Source organism: Alosa sapidissima, chromosome 21 (genome assembly GCF_018492685.1).
Source record: "Alosa sapidissima isolate fAloSap1 chromosome 21, fAloSap1.pri, whole genome shotgun sequence".
Lineage (NCBI taxonomy): Eukaryota > Metazoa > Chordata > Actinopteri > Clupeiformes > Clupeidae > Alosa > Alosa sapidissima.
The window spans coordinates 30,550,802-30,576,727 of record NC_055977.1 but is presented as its reverse complement, the minus strand read 5'-3'; the positions used below and the strand labels follow the sequence as shown (position 1 = coordinate 30,576,727).

The window sequence follows — 25,926 nt, the reverse complement described above, 5'->3', positions numbered from 1 at the left end:
GTAAGCGGAATAATAATAAGAAGAAGTTGTTGTTGTTGTTGCCTTGGAAGAACAGTACAGTGCATTTTCATGCACTGTAATAAGAAGAAGACTTCGGATAACAGAACAGTGCATTTTCATGCACTGTAATAAATATTGTTCTCGTTAATATGAATGACGACGTTAACACATAAACGATAACGACATGAAGAACGATATCGTTGGGAATCACTTTCAGAGCGATTTTCAGAACGATAAAAAGCTAATAGCCAATCAGAACCCATTGAATTTTAACCGTCACATTCATTAACACAAGAGAGACTTTGTTTATCGTTGTTCAGTGTGAACGCTTTTATCGTTATGGTTATAGTTATCGTTATCGTTCTTGGTGTGAATAGGCCTTAAGTCTGTTAAAATGAGTAATTTCTCAAGGGTGCGTCAGCGGCACGGATCCGTACCGCTGGAGTTCTGAGGGTTAATATCGGATCAATGCAACCCTATAATAAATAGGGTTTCTTCCAATCAAAAACATTAATAAATATGTGGCTGATCACATCAAATGTACAACCCCAAATCAGAAAAAGTTGTGACATTGTGTAAAATGTGAATAAAAACAGGACGTCATAATCTGCAAATCTCTTAGACTCATATTTAGTTGCAAAAAGAACACATACCAAATGTTGAAAATTACAAATTTGACTATTTCATGGAACAACATGATTCAAAAAAAGTTGGGATACAGTATATCGGCGGCCTGCGTTGAATCTGTGCAGCCCAAAATCCTCTCGTGAATGATCCTCCGTTAACCTAAGCATAGCGGAGCTCAGCCTACCTAGACCCTTATTGTGCTGTTGTGTTTGCACTTTACCGTGCTAGTCGGGGAAACAAATAAACAAACTTTTCGGTGGGACGAGTAGATAAGTAGTTCTTAGTTGTATTTTAGTGTTATATATATATTGTATACATGTACAATGATATACTACACAAATAGAATGATAAAACACTGAACAAACATTATAAACATGAAGCAGATTTAACTCACCGAGTTTGCGTGACTGACAGGCGACAAACCCCAGGTCAGAATGCCACGTCCTCCATAGGAGTCTTGAAGCAGCTCTGTAACCTTTGACCCTAGGCCAGAGAACCCGTCAGAGAGGTCACACAACACCTGAAAGCCCTGTATAAAAAACAATGCAGTTCAACTTCAAAACCTCAAAATATTCATAAATTGAAACTATCTATTAACACTCACCAACTTTTCCTGTCACATAATGTAACTGTACACTAAAATGTCTTTAGAGCTCTAAACAAAATGATATGGCTGAGCTGAGTGAAAGTATCATTGCTCCTGTTATCAAAGTTCCAATTATAAGAGGTGTCATTTGTGGGGTTGAAAATGGCTCAAAACACCATCTCCTGTTTAATGCGAGAGATGTAAAATTTGTATTGGTACAATATTTCGCTATGATGACAGCAGAGAGAATTGACGTAAAGGAGAGCTGCATACATAAAACCATTTCTGTGTTTGATGTTGAGGGGAATTTGCTAGCTGCATAACCACTTATGTGTTTTACTTATTACTTCTCAGATGTTTCCTGTACTACAGCAACAATGGCAAAAATGCACATGAACAAGAACTTCATATGCTGACCATGTACACCGTACTTGTTGGTCAACCAAGGCTCCAACAAGCAAACTTGATAAAGGTTTGAAAGGGCCAGGTGTCAAAATATTAGTTTAAAACATAAAAAAATGACCTAGAAATAGCGAGAGAATGTGAAAACCATTTTGACATAATGTCAAAAACACAGTATTACAACTCTTAATATAGCTGCAGAGCAGCAATGAGGTGGCCAAGCAGTGGCAGAACTTGACTAATTTTGACCGTTTGGTGGCGCTAGATGATTAGACCTAAAGGCATAGAAATTGGTGTGCATGGTCAGGGCCATGTCCTGATGCCTCGTACCAAAATTGTTTTTGTTTTTTGTCATTTGTGAAAGGGTTACTGACATGTGAGTTCACTTCCTGTTTCTCTAGCACCGCCTTAGTGGTCAAACATCACCAAATTTATTGTGCGTCCTAGGGATGTGGTCAAAAGTTCACATAGCATGTTTGGTGTCGATATGAAAAAGTGTTGCTAATTATAGTGCCCCAAAAGTGGTCAAAAATCACCAAATTTATTTTACATCCACGGTATTGGGTCTTGAGTCCATGTTCAAAGTTCGGTTTTGATACATGAAAGCGTTGCTGAGATATGAGCCTACTTCCTGTGATTATAGCACCCCCCTAGTGGTCAAAAGACTCCAAATTTATTGTGCGTCCTCAGGACACACAAGTCCATATACTAAGTTGGTTTCTATACGTGAAAGCAGGGCTTTGAACCGGTTCAAGGAACGAAAACGAAAACCGGGAACTTTTTGTATTTTACAGGGAACAGAAACGAAACCGGAAACGTTATTATTTTTTCTGTTCTGGAACTGGAACACTTATTTAAAAATAATGATACCGGTTTTATTTCATTCCTCAAAGTTTTCGTTGCCTAATTAACTAAAAAAAAAAGTTATTATTTTCCTGCGCACATTACCATGACGGCTGAGGTTCACTTCCTGTGTGACATCACATCAGACATTCGCTGACTGAATGGAGAGCGGTGGATTACAAAGTCTCCACTCCACATCTTGAATAAGAGGTAAATTAAGATCCATCGTTAATTAAAACGCTCATTCCAAACACAATATCAATAGCTATATTTGTCGACTCAATAGCTATATTTGTCAACACCTCTGTTTGCCTAATGCACGGATGGCTAGCTATTCTTGTTAACACACTAAACGGATTATCTTTCTCATTTGTGGCACCTTTTCTGTTTGTGTAGATGGGAAGACATACTGAGAATCCAAATCTATATTTTTTGCATCGTGGAAGGCAATTTACTCTCGTTAGGCCTAATGTCAGTCACAAATCTGTTTTTTTGTTGTTTGTTTAAAAATGCCAGGTTGGTATAGCCATTTTTTTAGTTTTTGCGAACTGTTAAATGTGAGCCACTGTTATTACAGGCTATAATTAGTAGGCTATGTTTGTTGATAAACAATAGGCCCTGCCTGATGAAACAGGCCTAATTGCAAGTAGGCCTAAGCAAGACAAAACAAAAGACTTGTTACGGTATGAGTAGGCCTACTGGATGGCCTTCCCCCCCCGACAGTTGGAATTTGTTGTTGCCCGAGTGGCATAACCACGTGTCTTAATAATGTGGTTACGTTTGTGTGGAAATTTTCTCTTTTAACAATAAACTACACATTTGAAATAATTGTAGGCCTATTTAATTATTATTATTATTAATAATATAATTATTATTATTTAATAATGGTTGTAATATTATTACATTTAGTTTAAGCTGGATGAGAAAGATGTGACATAATTCTATAGCATTAAACAGCTGACAGGAACGAAATTAACCGTTCCGGGAACAGTATTTTTTTGTTCTAACCGGTTCGGGAACGTCAATTTATTGGTGGAACTCATAACCGGAAACGTTATAATTCCGTTTCTGTTCGGAACGAACCGATTGGAAAAAAAACAATTGGTTCAAAGCCCTGCGTGAAAGCACTCTAGTGGTCAAAGCACAACAAATTTATTGTGCGTCCTCGGGATGTGCTCCTAAGTCCACATACCAAATTTGGTTTAGGTGAAAGTGTGGCTAATTATAGCGGTGATAGTGGTCCAAGGTCACCAAATGCATTATAGGTCCTCAGGATGTGTTCACAACTCCAAGTACCAAGTTTGGTGTTGATACGAGAAAGCCTTGCTAATTATAGTGCCCCTAGTGGTAAAGGAAACCAAATGTACTGTGCGTCCTCAGGATGGTCCCAAGTCCATATACCAAGTTTGGTTTCAATACGTGAAAGCGTTGTGTGTTGTATGAGCTAACTTCTTGTAACTCTAGCGCCATCTTAGTGGTCGAAGGTCACCAAATTTATTCAACTTTAATTTAAGTTGCCTAAATGTTTCTCCAGATTTTCCGGTCATTGGAAGTATCCATCAGTCTGTTATGGAATGGCATTAAGGTTTGAATAGACACAGATTTAACGATTGTAATACAAAAGATGTATTTTATTTTATTCTTAATGTCAAAAACACTGACTGTTAGCCTAGAAATCTAGACGCGCCCCTAGCGGCAGCAAATTACATTTGCTGCCAGGACTAGTCTAGCAACTCTCCGTTGGCTTGTGAGCTCCAGAAATCGAAACTTAATCAGGTCATTGAAATCGTGTATAGAGTCGTTTGGTGGGCTTAACATAATGATTGATGGCAGAGTTGCAACGGTTTGGCTTGAATTCCCTGCTACTTGAAAACAAATATCCTATTGCGTCCTATTGCGTGCAGAGGGAATTTGAAAGGCAACTGATTATCCCGCCCCTCGGACTGAGCACTGCGAACGGTGAGTGCCCAGACCCTACATTTTAATGTGGGTCTGGCTCGCCAGGCTAACTGACTGTGGCTTTGTCACAAAATAATCTTGTGAAAGCATTGGAAATATAAGGCCTGCATATAAGGCCTGCATAAGGCCTGCTCTCCCTGAAAAATATACATGCTCCCTGAAAAAGATATGCATTCTCTGTGAATGATATGCAATGCATATGACATTCTTTCAAGATGAAGTACAATATTATTGAAATGAAGGCTGTCAATCGATTAAAAAAAATATCTAGTTAATTACATACTCTGTGATTAATTAATCTAAATTAATCACATGCATCCATTTTTGCTATGAACATCTTAAAAAAAGTTTGGCAGATGAGTGAATCAATGAAGAGCCAAACTAACATTATAAACTAAAAGTTCAACATCTGTCACTTTTATTATAATTTTCTCTGGCTCAGGCATCAACGTAGTGCCTGGTGTCAGATTTTTAGCATGATAAATGCAAATGACTGAAGTTACCACTCACTGTCTATGACATGTGCAGCATAGGCTACCCTATCACCAAGGTAATGTTTGGAATACCCCCTATGATTTATCCTTTTTTGGCCATTCAAACATGTTGTAGATTTTAATTCACATAATTACTAGGTTGTTGCCTTTTCTATCCAGTAGGTGGCAGTCCAGGATAAGAAATAGAGCAGTTCAAAACAGTACAGTAGGAAAACGAGAGAAAGAGCCTACGAGTGCAAATGGAAATGTAGTTTGTGAAGTTATTGGAAATAAATGTAACCACCTTCAACATACTTTTGAAGACATCTTGTTTCAACTGTGCAACACATGTAGTCAATTTATTAAGGGAGTTTGTCGGTTAGTTAAGGTAGGCTCAGCAAAACATTTTACCTGTGACAAGGCTGGCGGCTAGCATTATTATCATCTAGAGGTGTGCTAACTAGGACTATGTCCGGATTGTTTTGCATTGAGGTGTTACTTCAGACGTGAGAACTGCTACGGTAGGCAACGGAAATTGCTTACTTCAGATTCAGAAATAGTAGATTGATGCTCCTGTCAACAGTATTGGTCTGGGTGTTCTTTTTAAAACGTAGGCTAAAGGTTTCATTCAAAGCAGTGCTTTCTGGTCAGCCTGCTTCAGTCACGATAGCCAGACTGCACTAGGTCAAATGTCACTATGAAATGCGATTAATGAGCGAAGACAGCTGAAATCAGTCACAACTGTGTAACTAAGACTGTGCATATAGTGTAAACAACCTAACTGTTGTGAAAAACGCCCTTGAAACTGTGCGAAGTTCTGCAAACTCATCTTTGTTCTCCTCCTATGCAACTGCTGCTGCTGCGTTTGTTTAGCTGTTATGCCTGCATTTGCCGCGGCTTTTTAAATGGCTCTGCTGCTTCTGCATAGATCAACCTACCCTCAAAAATTCGCTCTGATTGGATTTCTTCCCAACTTGTCCCACAAATAGAGTAGTTCTGATTGGATCTCTTCTCCATTCGTCCCTCCCTAATATTTTCGTGTCATTTTTATAAGTGTCAGTTATATTTATTTATAGTCTATTTATTATAGTTTATAGTCAGTCTTTGTCATCATATCTGACTTTTTATTTAATTTTACGAAAAAAGGTTCGTTGACTAATATTTTTCAACAAAATTAACACTGCATCACTAATATGTTTTAATTCCAAACACATCACCAGTTATAGGCCAAAACATAATTTTGCTAATTACAGCGCCCCCTATGGGTCTAAGGTCACTAAATGTATTGTGCCTCTTCCTAATTTGGTCCTGTACCTGTGTACTAAGTTTGGTCTTGATACGTGAAAGACTTGCCAAGATATGGCTTTGCCACCAATTTTGATTGCTTGTGACGGGCGTCCAGTTTTGAGTATGGGTCTAAAAGCAATGCATTTGTGAGGCATGGTCTGAAGATCATCTGCGCCACGTTTTGTGAAATCGGAAAAACTTTATAGTGATGGAAAGACTACATTTCTTACAGATGTCCCCTCCAACTCACATTTAACATTGGAAATTTAACATTGGAAATGTTAAATCATTCTATATCTAAGAATTGTCAATGACCAGTTGTCATGAAACATTTTTCTATCCTTCAACTATCCTTAAACAAAATAAAAAAAACATAAATACTGATATTTCAAGATGCTTTAGGCCTTGTGAAACAAAGTACTTACCTGGATTGTGAAAATACCCATTTACAACAGAAAGAATTGTGAGTCAGCATTATACCATGGCATGTGTATTTCTTATGATCATTTGTGCTTTTGTAACCATGTTAATCTCTTGTTTCTTTAGTCTGTATGCAGTGCATCCTTAGGGTTATAATTGAATGATTAGAATTCAATAGGAGACTTTCCAGAAACCTTTGTTTATTCACAGGTGGGATTATTTGTCTGTCTATGTGAGGGATGCTGGGGCTTTCACACCTCCCAATGTCACGTTTGGCTGCTAGCATTTATGACCGAATAGAAGGCACAGCCCTCTGAGTTAGAAGAAGGAGTCACGCCCCCCTCTGTTTGTAACATACTTAAGTTTACAAGTTCTCATGTATAGTTAGAGATATGGGTGAATCCTCCTGGTGAAGCTTGTGTCTCTCCCTTGATGCACATCATTGAAAGAATAAAGCCTGTTTCCTGATTGAACATCATCCTGACTGAGTTTCCAGATAACTGTGGTACTAGGAAAATTACCATCACAACCAGCAGGTGACAAAAGTACAATTTAGAAAAGTACAGAATAGAGGTATAGGCACACATTATACTGCACAGCGGCATTATGATAAATAATCAGTTTCTTTTTCTGTTCTGTTGTCTTCTTATAGCTATTAGTAATGTGTTTTCACAACAGAAAGTGTACGACATAAAGTATTCAAATAAGATGTATTTGTTTAGAAAAAATAAATATTTAATTTCCAACTTTCCTTTTAAGTTCTGTACGATTCTTTGTCTCCTGACACTCATCTGTGAGGAATGGAACAGTGCTGAATGATACAGGAATGTTAGCTCAGGCCAGGAAGCTTACAGCAGTGCATAGTTACCTGAAGGTAATCACACTCTTCAATGAAGAAGTGCAGCTTGTCTTCCAGTTCGTCCAATACTGGACCTTTGCAGAGAGCCTCCCCCTGGCCAAATGCCTCCAGACGATCAGACTCACTATACAGACACATACATAATATATATATATATATATATATATATATATATATATATATATATATATATATATATATATTATAATAACCATCAAAGTTCCTTCCAAATAAAAAGTAGCAGGCTGTTTTTGCCCCGAGTACTGGGAACAAATCTGTACTTTGCCATGACCGATAACACAAACCTGCAGCTTATACAATATAAAGTCATTCACAGAACTCACATCATCCAAAGTAAAATGTTAAAAATGGGCCTACACAATACCGATATCTGTTCACAATGCACTTTAGGTAGCACAGACGACTATTTGCACACCATGTGGCACTGCCAACCAGTTCACTCTTTCTGGATCACAGTCACTGAGACACTGTCCACCATCCTGAGCTACAGAATCCCATCCTCTCTAACACTCTGTCTCATTGGTGACTTCTCCGAAATCCATATCCCGCAAAAAATACAGGAATCCGTTGCTCATCTTTCTAGCTGTCGCTAAGAAAGTAGTTATCCAAAACTGGAAATCAAAGAAATCTTGCCACATCACTGGACAAATTTAGGGCCAATCTCATTTCTCTGTCTTACCCCTTCCCCTTAGTTTTGTGCGTTCACGTGAGAGGAAGGGCTATCCCAATTCTCTTTTGGATCAAGGGGTAGGGCTAAGGGGAAGGGGTAGATACCCCTTAAAAACAAGCATTTTCGCAAGCTTACTTGAAACCGAGGGGTAAGAGAAATACCCAACATACACCACTCACACCGGAAAAGAGATTAATTGATATGAAATGTTGGCACTACTAAGGATTCTAAAATTAAAACGGTATTTGTTTTATGTTGCATTCAATCTTGTGACCATATATTGAAGGTCCTGTTCTTCATAAGGAAGTTTTCAAAAATAGCTAATTTGTGAATGTTAACAGCACATCATTATTTGCACTGTTGTCTGTCTGTCACCTTGTCGTGTCTTATATGTTATGTGTTACACTCTGTACGTGGTGTTATAATCTCCCCTCCCCTTATGTAACCAGGGTCTCACTAAACTGGATGAATGGTTACGGTAAGACAAAGTAATGCACTGTATATAAGTCTGTATTGTAACATTGTGTATACTATAAAATATATATTTTGATTTATTAAAAATAAAGTGGCCCCCCTCCCCCCAAAAAAAGCCCCGAATGAGGAAATCTTGTTTGAAATGGCTACAATTCCACAAAGTGAATACTTTTTGAGCTACTAGTCCCATATATGGAGCACTAACGCCTCAGAAAGCTAATGTCACCTTTTAAGTAATCTCTCTCTTATTACCATGTATCTTGCTTTTAAACAAGGTAGAGGCTAATACAATTTCCATAAAACATTCCAGACAACTCCTGAAAGTTTTCACAAATTTCTAAAAATTCCTAAAAACACCATGGAAAATTTAATCTGAACATTTCTGGATTTTTTCATTACTGTTCATTTTTTCATAATGCTTGTTATAGGATCAAGACAAACAAACCTACCCGTCATGGTTGTACTGATGGATTACTGAGATGGTCCTTGGGTGTAAGTGAAGCCTCAGGAAATCAGACCACACCCTCACATTTCCCTCCAGACTATACACCCTCTTAGAGTGCTCCAGACTGCTGTTCACCGTTTGTATGGGAATAGCTCCTGCAATTTGTATGTTATATCAATCAGTCATTGATGATTAATAACATTCAAAACCTAAAAAAACCTTGAGCTTTTAGTTAATATCCCATCTCCTAAACAACATGCCTTTTGCAGTTGAAAAGTCTAAGGGCCCTATCATGACATTCTAAAGTGCATCGTCACTCGTCAAAAGTCTATTCAAATTTAGTAGGATGTCCTGTTCACATTGGGAGGGGTTTCGTTATCAAAGTGGAGCGCATGGTGCAACAAGGTGTTCTTAGGTTTTTTAATCAGTCATATGGGTGTGTTTGGGGCGTAACATCATTTTAAACCAATGAGAATGACATCGGTCATTCCCTTTAATGGCGCAAAGCGCGATATGTCAAATAAATGCATCGGTATTTTGGCATTCAACGGCGCATTTGAAGGAGGCTGCTTGCGAGACCGTATGGAATAGTCATTCTTAAACCATGCTTTACTAAAACCTAGCATAGCCTTGACGCATTTCCACTCGTCTATTATTTGAACTCATTGGCAAAGTGAAACTAACTTCACCAAGGAGTCAGTCAACGACAAGACAGTTATATGCAGTTACTTTCACTATTGACTGACAATGGGTTACCACCGAAAACATAGGCTGGAAAAAGCAACACTTACCCTAATATTGCTCAAATGACTGAATAAAACAACATTTATCCTGCAGAGGAGTTTCTTATATCTTGTGACAGTGCGTCTTCAGCTGTGCTCCATACGTGTCTCTCGCCTCTCCCCTAATCACTTTTAACCGTCATTACCAATTTGCACATGATGGTGAATAACTACTCATGAGATGTACAGTATTTCGTAATATCTTTATTCTAATTATGTTTCCCATTGTAATCGTGCAATTTTTAATGCTTTGCATGGACGTGCGCTGGTGTGCGTTCATGAATGATAGAAGGATAGTGCGTGCACCTGCCAATATGACTCTTAAAATAGCATATGAACAACTCGCCATTGACTTCTGACCAGGTTTAGGTGGTGTACGATAGTGATTTTTAGACAACACGCCAGGCCCCTCCCTAGGTTGTTAATTGCCACACCCCTGGGCGCAATGTTTAAAAAATAAACATGCAAAATACCGAATTAAACTTTGCGCGGGTGGAAAACGAACTTTACACCATGCGCTGGTGCCCAAAATACAGCCCTAAAAGGCATTGACATTCCAGGACAAAATACATTGAACAATTACATTGTTTATAATGTAGAAAGCAGCACATTTGGATTATGTGGCAGTCCAAGTACATCCACCAGAAGTCAGGGCACTCCACTACTTACAGTATTATGTATTACAGAAATGCTACATGCTTCGGCAGACATTCTGGCACTACCTTTGGTACGTCATTCGAGAAAAAAGTCAGAACAAAGTTTTTAGATGGAGAACCGGGTTTTCTTAGTAGGTTATGTACTGTAGACCTATTGTGTGGTGAAGTTCTAGAATAATGTCTTTATTAAGCAACACCACATTAGGTTCTTCTCAGGTGAAAGGGGGAATATCCTATAAATCTTGTCTTCCAGCCTTTTCCTTCAGACCTCATCCATATGCTCTGAGTGAGTTTAATTAGAAGTGGTTGTGGTCTCAAATGGCTGGGTTTTTGTAGTCATCTGAGTACAAGGATAGAGCCCTGGGAGAGTCAGTTGAAGTGTATCGGAGGTCAGAGAGCCTTTGACTGACCAGCACTTTCTGAGTTCTAATAGTGAGCAAGTCCACGATCCACAGAATTAGCTTGTGATTCAGGCTGCAGCAGTTTCTCTGTTTTCTGGTTTGTAACTCAATTTGAATGATGTTGAAGGGAAAGGATGTCTGCAAACAGGATGCAAGCAAATGTACTTGGACCCTAGGTGTTCATGGGCAGTGAAGAGTTTGGCACTCTTCGGTTAACAATGGCATTTACAGTATCACTGATCAGCCGTTTGGGGCAGCCGTGGCCTACTGGTTAGGGCTTCGGGCTTGTAACCGAAGGGTTGCCGGTTCGATCACCGCCCAGTAGGAAAAATGTGGGCGGGGAAAGTGGTTGAGCACCGCTCTCCTATGCCTACATCCACGGCTGAAGTGCCCTTGAGCAAGGCACCTAACCCCTCACTGCTCCCTGAGAGCCGCTGTAGCAGGCAGCTCACTGCTCCGGGTTAGTGTGTGCTTCACCTCACTGTGTGTTCACTGTGTGCTGTGTGTGTTTCACTAATTCACGAATTGGGATAAATGCAGAGACCAAATTTCACTCACAGGATCAAGAGTATATATACTTTATACTTATACAGAGCAGAACACTCTACTGATTGAATGAGTAGCTGGTGATTACTGAAGACTCAGCTATCAAGTTGATCAGAAAAAACATTCTGAGTAATTTCAGTATTGCGTAAATGTATGTATCAATCCCTACCTGAGTACTGTGCCTGCTGGGAACTGTGTAAGTCAGCTTCTGTCAGGATCTCCTCATTCTGAACACAAAGACAAGAATTAATATAGCTGGAAGCAGTGATTAACAGGGTCCAAGTAGTGTGGTTGAAGTGGCCCCTAGATGGAAATGGTTGAACTGTTTGACAGGTTTAATAGGTGGAAAAGGTACCTGCGTTTCAGGAAATGTGAGTAAACTCGACAATGAAAGCATGCAGAATTTCACATTTGTAGGTTAAACATTGAGCTGGCCTCAACAAAGAGTTGGTTTTGAATTGTTCTATTAACTATTCCTTTTCTGTGGACCATTTCAGTGACTGACCGCACCCAAAGGTGAAGGATGAAGGTCTAGGGCCGAAAATGTACGTTAGAAGACATGGTCCAACAAAGACTTTTCAAGAGCTAATGTGTGAAAATACGGGTTTCAACTTTGTTAAATAATGCATTTTCATGTTAAACCAAAACTCACATCCAACTTGTCTAGATCCTGGAGGAAAGCGTTTTTGGTTGGCAGCGTATGTTTATGTGTTACCACCTGTCCTTTCCTTTAAAAAAATAAGAAAGCAATATACAATCAGGACACATTTATCAAATATTTAGTCACTGGACACTGTAAGAGCAAAGTAAGTATACAACCATACACACTTACCAGCTGAAGGCACCGGCATGGTTTTCAGTTTCATACAGAATACCCTCCTGTCGTAATGTCTGAAGGCTTCCTGTTGGGAATGGGAACCAAATGTCTGGCTGATACATTTTGGCCTCCACCAGGAAATCTAATTCAAGCACCTAAATAATGCATTTTCTAAAAGCCCATATCCTGTACATGTGATATAACTGGAATTAAGACATGCTCCACCTTCCAGTACTTTGATGCATCCTGACTGACGTGTACATAGTCCAATATTAAGCTATATGGCCTAATAGGGTATGGGTATAAAAGCCTTTGTAAATAAAACTCATCTACCACATAGCAGAATATGTCCCACACAGGATTACTAGACTTTGCTACCTCAAGTGGTAGCAATACTGTAGGTGACTCCTCTTGATCTGGGCCCAAGGATTAGGTGTTTGTTAATGCAGACTGCACGACAAGGTGCTTTATTTTATAAACCTGTGGCTATGGGTTTGCATGAAACAAGTCCATTTCATTTTAATAAGTGTTTTTTGTTCATGTCTGTGTAAATAATAATAAATAATGATTTCACAAATCCAAACATTCACGATTTCGTGCAAGGGCTGTTACAGACAACTTGGTAAACTACTATAAAATCTGGTTAGCATCATTAGCAAGCTGCGCAAATTTGTTCAAAACTGTTGCGTTCAAGTTGACTCTGCTAAGTCCTTATAACAACGTAGTCAATTGTGGAGACCAAACTCTTCAATTAAGTTATGCACAAGCACGTAAGAAGCCGCTAAGCTAATGTTAGAATACGGTTGGGTTAACGTTACAGCTGCTTGTCAATATCGACATGCAGGGCAAGTCAAGTCAAGTTTATTTATATAGCGCATTTCATACACAGAGGTCATTCAATGTGCTTTACATAAACAAAACCAAACAATAATAACAAATAAAAGCATAGAAAGGCAATATAGTCAAAGAATAGTTAAAAGGTAAAGATCATAATAAAAAGAAAACATAAAACACAAGGTAAAATCATTTAAAAATAAAGAATAATTAGTAAGCAAAAACAAAGGCAAAAGTAGTAAAAATAATTAAAACTCCAGGCTGATCGTTTTTTGGGAAAACTCTGTTTGTTCGTTTGCGTCTAAAGAGGTACAAACGGAGATTTATGTAACGAGGCGGAGATTTTTAGTCAGTTCAAAAGAGAAAGAGGAAGTGATTCGTTGCTGTTGTTGATATTTTCGGGATTCTGATTGGCTAATATGGGCTTGAGCTTCTCGTTACACTGCCACGTACAGGTTTGGCATGCTCTTGAAGGCATATACCCAGGTTAGTGTAAAGGAAAACTTTTCTGAAAACTGACAGGTGTGCACGATGTTATTTTTGAAAACGGAGAGGTTGAAATGTCTGTTTATGAAAATAGCCGGCCATGTGTAAAAGTAGCATGAAAAGGGCACATGTGGGAAAACTTAACAATCCAACCAGTAGCCTAGACCAATGATTTTCAAAGTGGGGGCCTCAGCAAGTTGGAAGGAAAAATAAAAGCAAAAAATAAATTAAAAAAATATATATTTTCTGTGATAATCTTTTTGATTGGCTAGTATTCAAACACATTAATCATCACATAAACTGTCCATGACACCTGCAAATGTTACTGCTATTTAGCTAACTAGCTAGCTCTGCCAAAATGCACACCTTCTTGAAAGCCAAAGGGAGAAATATTTTTTGATGAGTATATTGAGGCAGATGGACTTGACTGGTCTTGTTGTGTGAGAGTGTTTTCAGACGGGGCTGTGGCTATGACTGAGAATAAGTGGACCGACAGCTCTCATCAAGCAGAAAGCCCCAAATGGAATTTTCACACACTGTATGCTCCATTGCGAAGTGTTTGTGGCTAAACAGATAGAAGAGGAGTTTAATTTATTTTTGGAATTGTCGATGGGTTAAGACATCTTGCAAAAGGAGGGCCATGGCCAGAACTTTGTGGTATTTGGGGGGTCATGTCATGGGAAAGTTTGGGAAGCCCTGGCCTAGACTATGATAAGCTTGGTTAGGCTACTTTGTTAACAATATTTTCAGGCTTCAGCCTGTGCTGCTGACAGCTGAAGAAGCAAGAGACAAAAAGAGATAAAGCTTTTAGAGCTTAAAGCAATGGTTCGGAGTGAATTTCACCCTAGGGTCATTTGCACGATGACCGCAAGCCAAACACACCCCCAGAAGCTTTTTTTCCCCTTGGTCGAACATTGGTCGAGGAGTAAACTAATTACTCCTCGACCAAATTACTAACTAAATAAACCAGGAGTTTATTTAATTAACACTTCTAATGGCTTCTACTCTCTGCTGCTTCCGCTCCTGCTGTTACTTCCGTGATTTGGGAAAAGCCCAAAATAAAGATATGTGCTGCTATTTACTTGGCTAGTCTTGCTGCCAATGATTCTATACACCAGTTGTGCGTAACATCAGCATTACTGCAACCACTACCAGAATAAACCTGCTTGCCATTACAGTGGGCAGCTGAGGAGAAACACCAGGTTCTCCAATCTCAGGCCTTCAGTGGCACCTGCAGGTGTGCATACAGTGGGCATCGCTTTCAAATGACCACTTCAGTCGCCCATTACGAGGCGTGAAGCTGCGTAAAGCTTTAGTACCACTTTCAGCCACTGTGCGTCACTCTGCCACTGTACATCGCTCTGCCTGCCGCCCCTTCTGAAAAATAAGGAGGCTACAAATAAACATAATTGTTGCCGAGAGTAATCCCAGCCTACAAACTCGATAACAAAATAAATCATGCATAATTAAACATTACCTCGATTTAGGCTACTTGGGTATGGCTTAAGGCTTGACTACAGGGTGGTAACGAAAATCGAAATCGAAATTTGCTGTCTACATTATTGTCAGTGTTGGGGGTAACGCAACTACGCAAATCAAAACAGTGTCTTGTGTGATAATTGAGCCAGTAGAGAAATAACTGTTCAGAATTAATCTGTAGCCTTGGGTAGGCTTCTGCAGAAAACAATGTTGTTGCCGATTTAATACTATCTGGCGACGTTTTTAACAGGCTACGCAATAGAGGCTTAGACAACTATGACCCACGTTTTGGTTTCGTAAATTAATTTGCCCTACTTCTTGACTGCAATGTAGTCAATTGACTGCTTGACATGTCATTTTTATTTTTCTGTACAATAAACAAATACATCTGCTTTATGCCGCAGAATTACATTCATATTTGGCTTACTTCTGCAGACGCGCAAAAAAACACTGCCAGGCCATCCTTAAAAATATTTAGAACCGACCCAAATATTTATTTTTTTCCTCTTTTAGTCCGACCGACTTGCCGGTTGTAAACTTGCGTTAAGACCGACCGATTTCTTTTTACTCTAAACAACCAATACAAATAAAATACTATTTATTTTAGTAGGCCTAAGTATTGTGAATATAAATTGCCTACATACAAACGTATTGCATTTCGTTAGATGTCCGAGTCACGCATAATGTTTGAAAACCACTGGCTCGTAATCACAATAATTTAACACACGACAGTTGGATACTTCATCATGTTCCCATGCCTACATTTTGGTGAGTAGCATAGAGATCGTTAAAACAATAAAGTATGGCTCTCCGTTTGGGACATCGAAAACGTATATTTTTAATAGGGTAGACTACCGTCGGAGATGCTGACTTGCAAAGGCCTTGGGATAACACATTATCTCCACTATCATCAGTCAATGCCCCCTTGATCAAAGTGGGGAATGAAAGAAAAAGTTTGAGAACCACTGGCTTAACAAGTTACCTGAAGTCCAGAACACACAGAATATTGCAACAGAAAGTTGCCTTTATAATCAACTACTATTTGTTCCAACAGCATTCAAACAAAGCCTTTATAAAAGTGAAAAAAAACATTCCATAAGAAGTAAAATAAAAAACTGTTACTGTAGTAACTGTATCCCAAGCTTCAGCTCCCCACATCTGTGACAGGCAGACGTGACACCGCTAAATTCTCAGTTTGTTTATACCCCACACTGAACGTAGTGCTGGGCGGTATGACCAAAAATGTATATCACGGTATTTTCAGAGTTCTTACGGTTTCACAGTATATGAAGGTATTTTTCTCTCCATGCATAATCAGATGTTCACAGCATTTTCTACAGGTTGAGAGAGGAATTGCTGCAGTAGATTGACTAAGGATGGTCTATTTTACTGTCATGATGTAGAATAAGTCCACACTAGTGGTAATGCAGTTTTGCATGGCCCCAGAAAATGATGCTGTTTACAAAGAGCCACTCATGATTCTAATGAAGAATCTAATCAGAATGCAAAGACAATTGCAGTCAAAATACAGAACTTTTACTGTGCAGATTTCACAAACATCTTTCACCAATACAAAAAGTAGTGCAACTTGCAATAATTATACTTTTTTTGAAAATTCTACAATTTAAAATAAAACTTCTCTGCTAATATGCTTACTCTGTCAAATAGGCCTATCACAAAGTCAAGCAATATAACCATACAAATGTTTCAAAATGAGTAATTTCGGCTTTGTCTGAACTGGCCATTGTAGGCTACGTAAAATAAAGAAGTAGGCCTATCCCCTATCCAATGATATCGGCAAATGTTTGTTTTCCAAAGTAAGAATTTCACTTCACCATGCACCTTCGACAATGAATAGCTCATTACACTTACGTTACTGTTGAACGTAGGCCTAACTGGTATCATTACAAACATTATTCTGTGTCCTAAAAACTGGCATTTTAAGGCATTGTGTCATGTAAGGTCATTGCAAAATCTAGAGAAATGTGTGAGGTGGTCAGCGGGGGACAATTGAGACACACATTGGATTGTGTTATTACTTGAACATTCCACACTATCCACAGCTGTGGTATCGGGGGCAGGAGGATTACTGTTAGCGCAGGCTTTATATAAAATTCTTCAACAGAAGGCCTGCCTCGAATGCAGGCTTGCCCAAAATAAAGGCCTGTGGTTTGCGCAGCCTAGTAAGTAGGTTAAATAACAGACCCGCCACAATGTGCGGTATGATGATTTTTTACGAGCAAAATGTTTTTGGTGCCCTACGCGCACTGCATGTTCTTAAATAACAATGATCATCAGTAGCCTAATATTCGACCATTATTTTGTTTAAATGGGCTATGCATTGGGTTAGACACAGGGCCATATTCACAAAGCCTTTTATCTTACCACTAGGAGTAGGCTACTCCTAAATAGCAATAAAAGATTTTAGCTAGAAGTTTCTCTTATTAAGTTATTCACAAAGCCTTTCAGACCTAGCCTACTCTTACTAAGGGAAAATGACAACTCCTGAACAGATTCTGGAGCTGAGCGCTCTAGAATCTTTGACTAAGAGTGAGTGAGTCTTCGTTGCTATGGATGACGTTATTACTCATGCACGAGCTTGACTGAAGTGACCACCTTGATTGGCTGATGATTGTAACGCGGGAATGATTCCAAACACCTCCCTTAGGATGAGTGGCAGGTGACAGGTCTGAGAATGCGTACGCTACACAAGGACGGAAGATGATGAATAACTGAATAAAAAGGCCTAGCCTAAATGAATCAAGAGTAAGGCAAAACAAATAGCCTAATGAAACATACGGATTGATGTAGTATCTTTGTAACATTATTAAATTAATCTGTTACTATGCCTATGCCTACGTTTGCAAAAGAGAACATTTTATTCGAACATTTGATTCACAATAATGTTACATTTAATTTACATGTTGACAATGAGTAGCCTAGTTTTGGTTGTTGTTGGTGGCGTTATTGCATGTTAGTTATGCCTACAATGCAAAATTGCTTCCTCACAATTGGAAGCTCCTGTAGCCGCATAGGATTTCAAAACAGGCGAAATGCCACAAAACCGGTTTGTGAATAGGTCTGTGAGTTAGGAGTCCTCTCGACTTCTTTTAAGCTGTCACAGCTGGTGGGAAGGTGTGATTTGTTGGGGGCAGGGCCGGATTAACTGGGCACAAATGTCTGATGGCCCCCCCTGCCCCCCAGTCAACGTGAATCGGGTGGTCAGTTAATAGGCCAAGCCTCACCAAGTAGCCCGTTTGTTTACACCTAACATTACATTTAATTAAACTGCTTATAGGCTATGCCGAAATAGTTTTCAACATTTTGAATATTAGTGTCGGGTGAATTAGGAAATGTTCTCAAAGTTCTGTAGCCTTATGGCTGAAAGCTTGGGATCCCCCCCCTGTCAAGCAATATAACCATACAAACTCGCGCACTCATTGTTTCAAAAGGAGTAATTTCGGCTTTGTCAGAACTGAAGAGCTGTGGACGACACGGCATGGCATGCCCAATTGAAAATAAATGAACACAACACAACACAGACCCTGCTTCTCTCGCATCAGTCACTGACATGAACGAAACACAGAACCCGCTTCTCTCACGGCAGTCACTGACAGTAGCCTAGAATAAATGCATGGGGAAAAAAACTTCCCCATGACAAAGACATCGTAAAAAACTGAAAGTTAATATTTTGTCATCTGTCCTTTGTCAAATGTGTTATGTTCCAAGTAGCCTAGGCTAGTGTGTAATTCTGCTTCATAAAGTTGAACAAATACATTTGCTTATTTCACAAAAAAATATAAATAGCCAGTTAGGGTCTACAGTGCAGAGTTGGTAAGTTATGGTAGGCCAACTTGGAGTGAACATACAAACAGGGGAAATTCTTTCTCTAGTAGCTGAGTAGCCTCAGGTGCGCACGTAGACATAAAGCCGAACATGCAAGCGCCAATGAATCGTGCCCTCACGACAATCACGCCGTTAAACTTAGGTTAACATCACTCTAAGTTCGCCTTCAAGCAAGGAAAACGATGATTTGAAGACATCTGTTTCGTTGGAAGGGCAAGGGGTAGCAACAGGGCAACACAGAGACAGGCCCGATGGCAGGGCTGTTATGAGAGTAGGCTATTAAAATATGGGATATTCTACGGGAAAACATTAAAACGGCAAGACAGCGGGGGAAAGTTAAAATACGTGATAAACACGGAAAAAGCTGGCATGCATTGTTTCGGTCCCCGTGCACAGGGATTATTTGTCATATTATTATTCACATATGATTATTTGTGAAATTGTGCAAACAGGCGCAACACATTTGAAAAGGAAGGACTGGTAGCATGCACGCTCACAGGAAAGATTGATTTAAGAACGTTATCACAGTGTGTGGCTGTGGCGCAAAGCAGCGCGGGCGGAAGACAGCGACAATTGGCAGGTGAGGGTCATGTCTTTTTTAACAATTCTGTCGGAGGGTCATTGAACAATTTCTAGCAGGCAAGGGAGGGTCATGCAACTTTTGACTGAAGCACTCAAAATTCCTCTGGTGGCCCCTTCAATAAATAACGAACAGTCCCTAGATTGCTGCTGGGCTATATCAAGGGCGTAGGTTTGGTCTCAGCTTTGGTGGGGACACATCCACAACTCCTGTTGTCACGATACCAACATTATTGTTTTAATACTTATAGCAAGTGAAGAATCTCGATTTCGATACTATTGCGATTTTTTTTAATTTGATTTGGTTTGTGTGATTTGTGAGATCATTCACATCAGTGGCAATCATAGAATTTGATTGACCTTCCACACACACACACACACACATAGAAAGTGATGGTTGTCATAGGTTTCTTTTTCATATTTTGGAATTCATATAAACTATAAATGTATATTGATAAATATTTATAGTATTTTATGATCTGCATAATTACTAATAGCTAAACATATTTAGTAATTTGATTACATCATATTGATATTTAAATTATTAGGCTACACTTGTCTATATCATCACATTTGGTGTGTAAATCTAATTGAGTGCCTGTCACTGTGTTTCGCAATGTTCATTTCTATGAGTATGGAAATGCACCAGTTTATCTTTTATTTCTTTGCATTGTGCAGGCTACATTCACAAATACATTAGCCTACATAAACAGAATATAGGATAGAATATAGAACAGGAAAATGTCTCGGATCCATTGTTTATTGCGACTGCAAGATTGGTAGCCAAACAGTCAGTGATGGTGACTTATAGCCTATGTGACTGTCCATGCAGCACACCCTTATTCAACATGACTCCTAACTTTGGTTGAAAGATTACAGAAGCTAGGTTAGCTGTGATAATATCCTGGGTAATATCCTAAAAGCTAATGCTATTTTACACAGTAAAATCCGCATTTGAAAGCCTGGTCACCAGTTGCCAGTTTGTATGGCTAATTATTTTGCCTAGACTGCAATGAAAAAGCTTTGTATATTTGGGTGGCATAGCTGTACAAACCACAAAAGGGGCAAACATGTACATGCTGAAGGGCAAAGGGAATATCACAATGTTTTATTCTGGTCTTTTTTGGGATAGGCTATGTATTGGCAGACAGCCCTAACTTACCGTTGTCGTTGACACACCCGCTCGCTTGACTACAAGTAGGCTACAGTAGCCTTTGACACTCTCCGTGCGTGTAGGCCTATTGTAGCGTGCATGTCAGATAACCCTTCCCGCTCCCCCTCTGTTTTTCAGCAAATCATATGACGACGTTTCTTGTACTGTTGTGCTGGCTGTCGGAATGATCAGCAGCACAAATAAGTTCACTAAAATATTGGTGGGGACAATTTTGTCATCTTAAAATATTGATTGGGACTAGTCCTTAGCGTCCCACCCTAAATCTACGCCCATGGGCTATATGTCTTGGTTCATGTCTGTTAACAACTCATTGCCATCAAACGCGTAGCCTATCTCGCAGTTGCATCCATTACAAACAAACATGCAATGTGAACGTCTGGGATTGGGAAGAGCACTAACTGCTCTACTGAATAAGCACGAAGTCAAACCTTTAAATGAAAAACATTTAAAGGTTTGAATTATCTTTAATAATCAAAAAAATAAACCGCTAATGAAGTAAACTTGTGACCATCAAAAATCGTTTATCGCCTGTAACTTCGTGATAACAGTATAAGTATAAATATAAGTATATATACTCTTTTGATCCCGGGAGGGAAGTTTGGTCTCTGCATTTTATCCCAATCTGTGAATTAGTGAAACACACTCAGCACCCAGTGAACACACAGTGAGATGAAGCACACACTAATCCCGGCGCAGTGAGCTGCCTGCATCAACAGCGGCACTCGGGGAGCAGTGAGGAGTTAGGTGCCTTGCTCAAGGGCACTTCAGCCGTGCCTACTGGTCGGGGTTCGAACCAGCAACCCTCCGGTTGCCCCAGGACGTAACAGGAAGGCATTTGGCTGAGCAACGGAGGTTAATATGCTCTATATTTTGTCCAAATGATGTCTGTCTATCATCGTTGCACTCGGAGAAAACCAGAATGTTTAATTTGTCCTGCGTTTCTTGTACGGCTGCAAACGGGATTCACTCGCAGTTAACCAAATATTTCTTTATTAGGGCAGGGCAGGCATATTTCTGGCTGTTAAATTATTTCTAAACGAGTCTGCTAAAGTCTGTAGTGAAGTCTGTGTAGGGTTTTCCAGGCTCCATTTCTTTTTACGAGACACCCTGCTCACTTGAGACATCTACCGGTTGTTTGGGTTGTTGCAGCGTCATTGGAAAAATACAAATTATAGTCGCATGATCCCACGCGCGGACCGTGAGTGAAGCTGGCCAAGTCGAAGCACTGCCCACTGTAGCAGTGTGCGTGCTATCAGGCAGCTACGAGCAAAGAGAGCATTTGCCCTGCGTGTGTGTGTATTCACTCCAAGTTGGCCCACCACAACTTCCCAACCTATCACTGCACTGTAGCCCACATTCTCTAAAATAAGCACATTTATTTGTTCAGTTTTATGCAGCTGAATTACGCATTGGAACGTGAAGTCGGTTTGTGCACACACGCAGCGCTTACTTGTTGCTGGGTTAACTAATTCACTAACCCAAGACTCCAAGGCCATCGTGGATATAAAACTTTTTTGCAAACAGCAAAAACAGAAAATAAGAAAGTAGCAAAGCTGGAGGAGTTATTTCAGATGAGCAAGAAGGTAGGCTAAATTTGCATGTTGTGCTGTCAGTTAAACGCGTTATTAACGGCGTTAACGTAAACCTATTTTAACGGCGTCAATTTTTTTATCGCAAGATTAACGTTTTTTTGGTCTAACAAACTTTGTAGTTTTTTCACAAGCTGTTGCAACAACTAGTAACGTTAGAACAACTACAACACCAAACTGGATCTAGCTAGACCGTGCTGCATGTACACGCCCCCTTTTAGGGGAAAGGGAGCTGTTTGGATAATGGAAACCTATGCTGCATAGAAGTGGGGAGCGAAAAGGGGTTATACTTACTAAATCTTGAAACAAACGTGAATAAAAGGCACAAAATAAGGTTGGTGTAAGAGTTATCTGTGTGTTTATGGGATTAATGTGACCATTATGTTCCTATTTTTTGCTCTTTCCAGTTTAGCCTAACAGGAGTGTCACGAATGTACAGTCAAACTGCCCGTGGCTGACTATAACTAAGTTCGGCAAGCTTAACTTTACATGTCATAACATCAACTAAACATAAGTCACACATTCAATCTATCACTTGTAATATGAACATAGCCTTTTTCCTACAACTAGGTGAGATAATTGGCTATGCCTGTTATACTGAAGTTCCACAGTTAGCTAGCTAGCAAGCTAACCGTTTTACATGGGATATGGTAAGTGTAGCTAGTACGTGCTGAATGGGTTGTAATGTAGCCTACATCGTTTCGACATGAGTAAGTTACATACAAATAATTCTTTATAATTGCCGTGTTAGTAAAATTATTGAATGGCCTGTAAATGTATAACTAGATGTAACGTCAAGGTGTGATTAGGCTATCTGTCTTTCCCATTAAAATCAATGATATGTTAACTTGTTTTCCGCTAAAATGGGGCGTGATGCAGATTAAATGTAACCTATCTTTATGATGATGCGCCTTTAGTAGGCTACGTAAAGGCATGCTGCACACACTTGTTTGGGCTTACGAGCCGGCCAAAGAGTAGATTCATACAATAAACACTAACGCAGTTCTGAACTCCCAGTCAGCTGAATAGTGTTTTAAATTGCTGTGGACACCGATGCCGGTGCGATGCACTCTGCTTTCGACATTCATTTACTGTACATTAGATTCTATTCTTTTCAATACAACTCTGCACACCAGCATCGCACTTTGCCGCCGTGTAAATCACGATTCAGTTATATTTGGTCGACGCAGCTCCATAAAATCTATTGTTCATCCAGTGTTTGCGTGTTAAAAACTTTGGCGCTGATGTGTGTGGCAAGTGACCATAGACTGTAGGCCTATAAAATGGCAGTGCACTCATGTCGAAAAGTTCCTTATTTTCAACTGAACTCAAAGATAATGAATATAGTATTTTATGTTTGTTATGCCCTTTATTAGCTATATTTCTGAAGAATATATTGTGTTGCCTCAGGTCTGCTGCACATCTTTTGAAATTTGATTTGAAATAATCAAATAGACCTACGTCTTAAAGTTAAGTTAATGAAGTAACTTGCTTTGCTTTCATTTGAATCCTAATCAAGATACACAATAATTGCTTTATATTGTTAACATGGACTCCTGGAAAGTTCAGAAATGCAAAATAATAGAATTTTAATCATGCGATAAAATATGTGATTAATTGTGATTAACTATAGGAATTCAGCGATTACTCATGATTAAAAATTTTAATCGTTTGACAGCACTAGTTTAAACTTAAGTCATACAAGGGTAAACTAAAACTAAAGGTAAATTGAGCCTTTTTAGCACTGCATAAAGTTGACAAAATTAAGAGGCTTTTGCTACTATGTAGGCTACTTTATAGCTGAGCATCGGAAGATGAGCCGAGTTCTGATCATAACAAAGTTTAGCTATAACCTAAGAAGCAGTAGTTTTCTTTGGAAATAGGCTTTCGGCTCAGATCAGGAAAAACTATGGGTAGGCTAGTTTGGGGCAATTTGGCTGATGTGTGTAATACTGATGTCATGCGCATACCAGATAAAACTTGGTAATGTAAAAAGTATAGCATCAACTTAATAAACAATGCACGGACAAATTGTAGCCAAGGCTACTTGCTGCTTTCTTTTACTATCTATGGTTGCTGGTTATCAGCACATGATAAGCTGATTTAAGCTAATTCACTAACTCAAGACTTCAAGGCCATCATGGATATAAAACGTTTTTTGAACACAACGAAGGGATGGAGGGAACAAAGCAAAGCTTGGAGTTATTTCAGATGGGCAACAACAAGGTAGGCAAAATTGTGGTGCTTGTCAAAACCTTAGCGCAGCTGGAATAATGCTGGAATAAAGGCTGATGTTAAAGCACACACAATGTTTAAAGCCATACACAAAGGTAAACTGGAACAAATCTAAAGGTAACTTTAGCCTTTATAAGGCTGTATAAAGTTGTCCAAATTAATAGGTCGTAATTAGGCATTGTTGTTGTAAAGATATTGCATGTAGATGTTGTACTATATAGGCTACTTTACTTTTGGGGGTGTCTGTAGATGTGCATAGCATTCATTCCTGCAGGTGCCCCTGTGACCATGCATGTGCCCTTAAAATAGCATCTGAATTTGCGCCACTGACTTTAGACCAGGATTTTCCTGGTCTGTGGCAGAATTGTTTTCTGAAACGGCAAAATATCAACAGGGAACGTTTGCGCCGGAACACGCCTCCTCTTTTCGCTGAACCGCCCCCGTGGGCACAATTGCATTCCCTAATTTACCGACGTGTGCCAGTGAAGGAAAAATTCCAATATGCGCTGAATGCATAATAGGAAAGACAAAAGTGCCAGTATACAAAGTCAATTGTGCCTGCCTGAGTGCACGATAGGGCCCTATCCCTACAGTGTACAATGATAATAGAAACCTCCTGCTTTGTGGATGCTTATCTTCTACAGGGAACACATAATTAAGGGAAAATGGCAGAAAATAAATAGACTTAGTACATAATATTACATGCATGTCATAGTTTGCTGTTTATAATTTTAATCTGAATAATTTGAGGCTTAAGCAAAGGCTTGTCTTTCAACAGGATAATTGCACCGTGTATGTCCCTCACCTTTGAGATCCATAGCAATGAGACGGGGGGTGTAGGTGACCTGTCCCCCATGGGTGACCCCCTCTCTGAACATAACATCACTTTGCAGCTCGCCTGGTGATCCATCCAAGTCATAACAGAGAGAGGCATCCTGCCGTAAAGCATTAAACACAAAGCAGACAAATAGTAAGAAAAGCTGTTAGAATTCAAAATCCCCTCAAACCCTTGTTCACTACTTTTATGTCGGAATACTGATGCAACAGCTGAGATGGACAGCAAAAAGGAGATGTAGAATTAGGAAAGATGCCAAAAATTGAATTCCTTCCCTCAAAGCCCTCACTGCTGTATAAAGCACAGATATTAAGAAAATACTGTATATTAGATTTAATTTTTTAGCCTTTGTTGCCTTGCCATTGAATGATTATAGCACCCTAATGTTCTTCAAAATTAGCAAGCCTAATGGGTTGTCACCGCTAAAATCAAATTATGCTAGGTGCTTCTACATCAACTGCTAACCGAGGAAAGGAAAACAAAAGTTTAGCGATCAGGAACTGTCAGGAATTTTGCGAACACAGGAGCATGACGCCTAGAGTGGCCATGAGACACGAGGGAACATGGATGTGTTCTCCATTTGAGGAATGTTATAATTGAT

The 25,926-nt window shown here is 39.4% G+C and overlaps 1 protein-coding gene across 1 annotated transcript in view; it reads right to left on the bottom strand.

Moving 5' to 3' along the window:
* The window catches only part of msto1 (misato mitochondrial distribution and morphology regulator 1), a 71,104-nt gene that overhangs the window by 35,619 nt on the left and 9,559 nt on the right, over positions 1–25,926 (bottom strand). Inside the window, exons 2-8 of the mRNA XM_042076581.1 lie at positions 25,296–25,425; positions 12,284–12,353; positions 12,104–12,179; positions 11,621–11,678; positions 9,071–9,221; positions 7,466–7,580; positions 1,022–1,156 (exon numbers count right to left, since the gene is read on the bottom strand). Coding sequence (XP_041932515.1) covers positions 1,022–1,156; positions 7,466–7,580; positions 9,071–9,221; positions 11,621–11,678; positions 12,104–12,179; positions 12,284–12,353; positions 25,296–25,425 — 735 coding nt within the window. The remainder of the gene's footprint in view (positions 1–1,021; positions 1,157–7,465; positions 7,581–9,070; positions 9,222–11,620; positions 11,679–12,103; positions 12,180–12,283; positions 12,354–25,295; positions 25,426–25,926) is intronic.